The 7,538-nt window shown below is 37.0% G+C and overlaps 2 protein-coding genes across 3 annotated transcripts in view; one reads left to right on the top strand and one right to left on the bottom strand.

Moving 5' to 3' along the window:
* On the top strand, positions 1-3,498 carry LOC18599754 (F-box protein At5g07610). Its single transcript, XM_007029850.2, has 2 exons — positions 1-1,392; positions 3,321-3,498. Exon 1 carries the CDS (start codon positions 141-143, stop codon positions 1,329-1,331), a length of 1,191 nt encoding a protein of 396 aa, XP_007029912.1. The 5' UTR covers positions 1-140; the 3' UTR covers positions 1,332-1,392; positions 3,321-3,498.
* Positions 5,508-7,538, bottom strand: part of LOC18599753 (probable ADP-ribosylation factor GTPase-activating protein AGD14) — a 7,076-nt gene continuing 5,045 nt past the window's right edge. For both annotated transcript variants that reach the window (XM_018121580.1, XM_007029848.2), the window contains 3 exons: positions 6,651-6,780; positions 6,405-6,450; positions 5,508-5,909 (listed from right to left, as the gene is read on the bottom strand). In XM_018121580.1, coding sequence (XP_017977069.1) covers positions 5,855-5,909; positions 6,405-6,450; positions 6,651-6,780 — 231 coding nt within the window. In that variant the 3' untranslated portion in view covers positions 5,508-5,854. The remainder of the gene's footprint in view (positions 5,910-6,404; positions 6,451-6,650; positions 6,781-7,538) is intronic.

Below are 7,538 nucleotides of genomic sequence, written 5' to 3'. Positions count from 1 at the left end.
TTGGATGGAATTTCTTTTCAACTTTACAATTGGATGAATTTACTCATGTGTCTAAATACTCTTTTATCTTATTAATTTATGGTAGTCTAGCAAAACAGAAGTCCCGATTCCCCAAATCTGAAGAATTAGGCATTGCCGCTATGAAGAAAACCAAACCCTCCTCCGCCGGCATTTCTTCAGCAGAAACCATAGCCCACAACCAAGACCTCTTAACCCAAATCCTCATAAGAATCCCTCCAAAACCTCTCTTCAAACTTAAATCCGTCTCAAAACGCTGGCTTTCCCTCATTTCCAGCATCCAATTCTCTCACTCCCACTCTCTCCACCACCAAAACCAAGGCTTTCTCACCCCAACGGCTCTCTTTCTAGGCATTGGAAACTACTACAGACTACCCTTTGGATTACCTGTCCTTCCCTTAAACCCTGAAACCCAAGTTCCCGTCTTGGATTTCATTGTTGACCCACAGTTCAAAATCCTCCAATCCTGCAATGGCTTGCTTTTGGGTCATTGTTATTACAAAAGTGATGAAGGGTCGAGGTATTTCATCTGTAATCCATCTACCCATAAGTTCAGAATTATTTCTTTGCCTGTTTCACAGTTGGGTTCTTTGCGTGCTGTTAATTTAGCCTATGATCCTATTAAATCACCTTATTATAAGATAATTTGTGTAAGGAAATTGATATCTCCAAGTAACAGGTTTTTTATATATATTTATTCATCAAAGTCTGATGCATGGGATGCTTCTTGGATTAGCTTTCAGGCAAATGAGTATATAAGGTTTGACTATGCTGTTTTTTGTAATGGGGTCATTCACTGGAATAGTAATGGTAGGAAATCTTTGCGGTTTGATGTGGAGAATAAAATATTGAAAAAAATACCAATGTTGGCTCCTATGTTTCAAGCTCCAGAGGAATCAGAGGATGAGGATAGTCGATATTTTGGGGAGTCTCGGGGCCATTTGCATCTTGGAGTTACATACATGCCATTTTGTTTGAAAGTTAATGTTTTTGAGATGGCGGCTGATTATTCTCATTGGTTCCTTAAATACTGTCTGAAACTCGATGATGCTATGAAAATTTTGCCTGACTTGAGGTCGTTCTTTATTGAGAACTATTTTGGATTCCCTGTTTTGTCTGTTATCCGATCTGAAGGTGAAGAATCAAAGGTTGTGATTCTTGTGGATTATAAAGCAATTTGCTATGAGCTAAAGGATGGGATTTTGCTAAGGGTTTATGACCTAAAGCAGTATCCTGAGACTCTCAACCGATGTCCATTGAATTATATTGGGATTCAAAGCTTTCAATACTTTGAGACCCTCGCTTGGGTTTGAGGGTCTAACACTCTACTGGCAGTCCGGCATGGACACACCAATCTTCTCAGGTCTTATTTCGGTAAGTAATCCAATAGTTATGCTGTATGTTTAATTTTGTGCTTGGGTAAACATTTCTGCAGTTATAGGAGTTTGGATGATAGTCTTCTCATTAAGGTAACATTTGGTATCAGTTTCAAGATCACCATGATGATTTAATCACCATGGTGATAAGATCACCAAGGTTTTTTTGATCACTAGAGATCTTAGAATATCATGTTTGGCTTAAAATTATAAATCACCAATGATCTTAAATTGATGTGCTTGGTATTGCATAGAAAAAAGGATTACCAAGTACAAAATACTTAAAATAGCCTTATACCTAAAATAATAAGATTATTTAAAAAAACAACAATTTGAATTTTTAGTCAATGAACCATTAATAAAATAAGAATCTGCTTGTTCTATAGGAAATTACAAGGCCTGAACCAGTTTTAATGAGTATAATTTCCTAAAACAACCAATCAAAGTTATTGACATGTTCATATAAATATCAAGCTCATAGAAGTTGTCTTATAATTGAAATAATTAAAAAGTGGAGATTTTTATGAAGACAAAAAATTTGGAGAGAAATGCGCACCATTACGAGGCAAATTTGTCCTAAAATGATTTTGCAGATCACTCCCCCTGGTGATTAAACTTTCCCACCTTTTTTTATGGGATTTAGATCAACTTACAACTGATCACTCTTGGCGATCTAAAATCACTAAACTCACTGCCACGCAAAATTCTTGAGTTACTACCAAACACAGTCATCTAATCACAACGAATAGATCACCCCAGATTTTTAAGGAGATCACCTCATACCATATGCCACCTTAGGGATATTTACTTGTATCAAGTGAAAGCAATCTAGATTTTCTATTCTTATTTACTGATTTATTGATCTATGATTCTTTTAAAGAATGCTCTCTGTATTCCTCTTGCACCTCTTGTTGATTTGGTTAATTGCAAGTATGGGTCAAGATTTCTTGTTTGACTTCTGAGATCTTTCAGGATAGTGAATTTGGTTCATGGTTCCCAATGCTGTTGGGTTCATTATGTTGATGATTTGCCTTTTTAATCTTGTGGAAAAAAAATAAATGAACATTGAAAAGAAAGAAAAACTTAAGAGTTAAAGTTTGCCAGAAATGGCAGAGAGGCAATGGAGTTGTGGTAATGGTGGTGTGGCTGTATTCAACTAGGATTTTATCTCATTTCAAAAATGAGTGATATGTTATATATTTATTTATTTGAAATAAATTGTTAACTGAAACTTCAATGCCCCGTAGTTCTCACTGTTATGATTTGTAAGAAAGTTCAGGCATTCAATCATTTTGAAACTAATGCTGGACAAAAGTATGCATCAATATGTTCTTAATCTTGAGTTTTAACTATTTATGCATTTAGCTTTGAGGGAAAGATGCTAACTGCTAGCAAACTGGAAAGAAGAGCTTGCCACCACAAGATTTATGTGGAGTATCTCGCATAAATCTAATTCTTTGAACCCCACTGTGCCTGGTATTTTAAGGGAAAAGTGACCAAGTTTAGTACATTTCACCAAAGAAGAACAAATTAGGTGACTAGGCATGACACATGACATGAGTAATGCTGGCGGAGGCTAACGGTTTGATGTAGTTGATGATGGTGCTGCTGCCAGGCAGGGTAGATGGTTTCTATCTGCATTGATCTGTTAGTAGCAATTTGATGGGTGCTTGGAGGAATTCAGACATTGTGGATGCAGACTTTAAAGGAGCTTTTGAGTCTTTATTTTTGTTCTTTTCTTTTGGCTTGTTTTGTTAAATCTTGTATTTTCATACAATACGACCATATTAGGGAGTTGGAGTGCAGCTAACGTGAATTTTATAACCGTGTCTGTTATAATGGATTGGCTGTTTTTGATTTAACAGGTTGAAGGCATGAGGGGTTTTGCCCTGACTATTCTAACTGCTTGTATCTTGATCTGTGCAGATGGGCAATGCGTAAAGGATACATATTTTGTACAAAGTAATTTAGAGTAAGACATCAGTTTTGGGTGTTAGGGTTTGGTGAACAGTTATTTTTAGTGCTGTACTTGATATGCACATAGCATTGTAAATGTTTATAAAATACAAATGGACTTCCCCCTTTGTGTTAATACTCTTTTCTCTCAATTCCCTTGTGCTGGTCATTTGACTTTTAGCATTGCCAGGGAACAATGCTAACTAGAGGGTGTGCCTCCAATGTAAAGGTAGTTTCCCATGCCTCATGTAACATTAGGTTTCACTCAAATTAGTGTTGCGTTTTATCAACACAAATCACAGGAATTCTTATATGTTGTATCCAGCACACTGTCAAATTTGAAGTCATGTTTTACTTAAAAACAAGCATACGCTACATGCACAAATCCACTGAAGCATCAGCTAATGAAGATCATATGAGCAAAGCCATTAAAAATGTCTACTAAAAAAGCCTGTCAACCAGATGAACTATCGAGCATGTTAGTATATGCAACTGAACCCATAATATGCAAGATGAACTATAGAACATGTTACTTACATAATTGGAAATGAACATAAAACCAGCAAATCAACGCTACCAAACTAGATGCTAATTAACAACAACATAGTCCCAACTATAGCAAACGTATTCCATACTGCAGGAACAAGACGTAATTTCAAAAGAGATGGGAAGATAATACCAATTTTGCCTTTAAAAAGTAAAGACTTCCAAAATATTGACAGGCATTACCCTGTTCATAGATTAATGCAGCAGTGGCTGGTGAAGCGTTTTGGCTTTAAATCACAAAGCTCCATTGATGTCCCATTGTTAAAATTATATGACATGGCTCTACCATCAGCGAATATCATTAGGGTTGATTCTTTCTCTTTCTTCTCTGATACTTCGTCTTCACCTTGCCAAATTATCTGAGGAAATGCAGCTTTCACGGGATCGAGATTGACATGATTCATCACAAACCAACGAGAAGGATCACCTGCCATCTTTAAAACATCAAATTCTAATGCAAATGACGAAGAGAGTACCCCCCAAAGTAGGGCATCTCCTGAGGGTTCCTACTCCTAGAGACTGGAGGCATTCGCATTGTGTTTAACCACTCTCTCTCAACATCAAAATATAGTGAAGCTGAGGCACTCACTGCACCAATGAATCGCTCGCTCCCTTATAGTAAGTAAACTCCAGCTCCAAAATCTGCCCCGGGAGAGTACAAGTCAATCAGAAAAGTCGTCTTATATATCTTCTTCCTAAAGGAATTGATCGTGAAGTGAGATGATAGAAATGCCAAGTTCAATGAAATCAAACGATCCTCAAATTCACTACTAGGAAATGAAACTCTCTTAAATTGTCTTGTGGTTGGATTGCAGATAAAATATCTGAAACTGTTTCCAGACTTATTCGCTTGCTTTCATGAGGATGATCCACCAACGGGGCTTTGCAACAAGGGTCTTCAGGTTTAAGTGGAACAAGCTGGTACTCTGGAGAAGGAAAGTAGCTGATGTGGAACTAGAGAGCAGCGGGAGATATAGCCCCACTGGCTTAGCAGTGGGAAAAAGCAAATTTATTATCGGAGATAAGAGAAAGCCATTACCTGGAAGCATATTGAGTCTAACACGTGGCTGTGCTTGTAACCTTATAAGGATTTCCGTCGATGGATCTCTGTTGTTGGCAATTGCCTACAAAGAAGAGGCCACGAATCGTGTGTTACTCCTGTTCCAAGTTACAATCTATTCGCACCAATGCATTTATATTATATGGTGCATGTCTTTTGTCTGTCAACTTCTTGAATCCTGCGTTACTTAGCTGCAAAGTTTTGAATAGCTACCCTTTCCCATCTTTTGCATGAGGAATGATTTCATGGTGACGCAACATTCTCCATTTTGCAGAATGCAGAGTTTGCTTCCATGAACATGCTCTTTTCCTTTTGCCAGTCAAGACTCAGATATCTTTGCTCTCCTAGTAATGATCAACCCAAAGAAGCTTTTCAATATTTACTTTTTTTTTTTTTTGTTAGTCTGATATCAACAGGGAAGGATTTCAAGAAACACAAAAGGAAGTTGAAATGTAAGGCAAATACACACAACCGCAGAGGTAACAAGAGATAACCAGTTCAAGATTGCTGGAGATCTCTCCATAATTTGTGACAGTGCAACGCAACCAAAATTGAAAAAGCAGCAAACAAGAATAACTTATAGAGCCTATGAACCGGCACAATTACAATACATTCAAATCTTTGCCACCCAAAGAACCATAACAAACCTATCTCTCTACCACTTTCCTGGGTGCATCACTGCTTCTAACATAGCTCACATACAAACAAAAGGCCCGAAATAACATAGCACTAAAAAGAATTTTCCGCCTAGGCAATGTATTATTTTTCACAAAAGAAAAAATTGGAATGACTTCGCAGCAGATTTAATTCTAATGTACCGAGATATTGGCTACATTTGACACTAGGAAACTACCACTGACTGAAAAAGTACTAAAATGCTACTTTTGCCAGTAGAATCCTATGCAAAAGGATTTCCTCCTATGGAAGCAACAGGCCCTTGGGCTGGGACATTCCTGACAAAATAGAAAACGAATTTTGAATTCAGAAAACATAATACAATTATGCAAAGTTGATTTGAGCATACAAATTGTAATTAGCATTAATGCCCAGTGACAGATTTATTCTCTAGCAGGCTCATATGAATCAGTAATTTTAGACATATTCTTGAATAACCCAATTCCTACAAATATGGTGTTGCTGATTGGGTCTTAGTATGACACACAAGTAACACGGCATTCCCCAAGCAAAAACCAAATGAGTCATTCCAGGCAGTTTGAATTGAACCAATATTCTAATAAATGTTTTGAAAATTAAGAATTTAAAGGATAATAGAAAACTAACACTTCCATAGATTAATAACGTTAAACTAGAAACCACAAGCCAAACAAACATTGTATGGAGAATCAATGCTTTGAAAAGCAGGTAAGAATGACGTAAAACGATGATGTCTACTGGGGAAAGACAATAATGATGATATAATTGACTATAACATGATAAAAACAACTCACGATAATTGAGAACTTGGTGCTTGGCTGGACATGTATGCTAAGCCACCTGCAGAAACAAACGAAAATAATTCAAGGATCTACTTTAGGAAAACCTCATGATTCCTTGTCATAGATGCTTTTCAAAGGCATCAGTTTTGCTTTTATTTTTCCTTTTTCTTTTCCTTAGTACATGTCCAATAAGATCCATCAGCCAACCATGAACTTACAATTATGGCTCTCAAGTTCCAAGGAGAAAATAAACACTACCTTGTGGTGTTCCAGGGATACAAGGTGTCACTGGATTCTGAGGAAACCAGGGTTGCGATACACCACCAAGATAGGTGGATGGCAACTGAGCATTAGGAAGTGCGGTTTGTAATGAACTCATATCCAAGAACTGCAATATGCCATAAACCAGGAAGAAACTGATTAGAATAATTCCAATATTGCAACTGCCCTTCCCATACTCCAAATCTGCTGTAAAGCATGGACTATTAACAAGAAAGGGTGAAACACCATTGATGTCTTACATAAAAAGAAGGTGGTTGCAAGCATGCTAAAGATTGGCATATCATCTAATCACCAATTTCTCCTTCAATTATGAAATTATCTATATTCATGTCCATCCAGAATCCAGAAACTTACGGAATAATAGATAGGTAAAAAAAACTAGAACAACAAGCTGTTTGTTTAGAAAATGCTTCAGATAAAAAGAAATAATGAAATGGAAGGAACCACCTAATCACTCGGAATGATGATATGAGATCTTCATTTACCACCCTTTAGTTACACCATAACAACTTAATTCGAATTTTATGCTACCCCTAGCACATCATATTCTTCCTGAAAACACTGATATTTAGACAACCCTGAGAGGCAACATAAATTCAAATTCCTCGAAACAATTAAATGGAAGTACATGGGTGTCTAACCAAAACAAATGGCTATACTTTCAACATCATCTTGGCAGTTATCCATGACAGAAAACGCAAAGATTTTTGTTCCTTCTCTCCACTTCTCTCTACAAAACCTAAACCTTTGACCTTGAAAATCATTAATTGTCCTAGAAAGGACGGCACATAGATCGTGTCATCTCTCTCTCTCTCTCTCTCTCCCTCCTCTCTCTCTCTCTCTCTGCTCTCTGCTCTCTCTCTC

The sequence above is a fragment of the Theobroma cacao genome, chromosome 5, assembly GCF_000208745.1.
Source record: "Theobroma cacao cultivar B97-61/B2 chromosome 5, Criollo_cocoa_genome_V2, whole genome shotgun sequence".
Classification (NCBI taxonomy): domain Eukaryota; kingdom Viridiplantae; phylum Streptophyta; class Magnoliopsida; order Malvales; family Malvaceae; genus Theobroma; species Theobroma cacao.
Note: the sequence above shows the minus strand (reverse complement) of the source record. Positions and strands in the feature narration are given on the sequence as shown.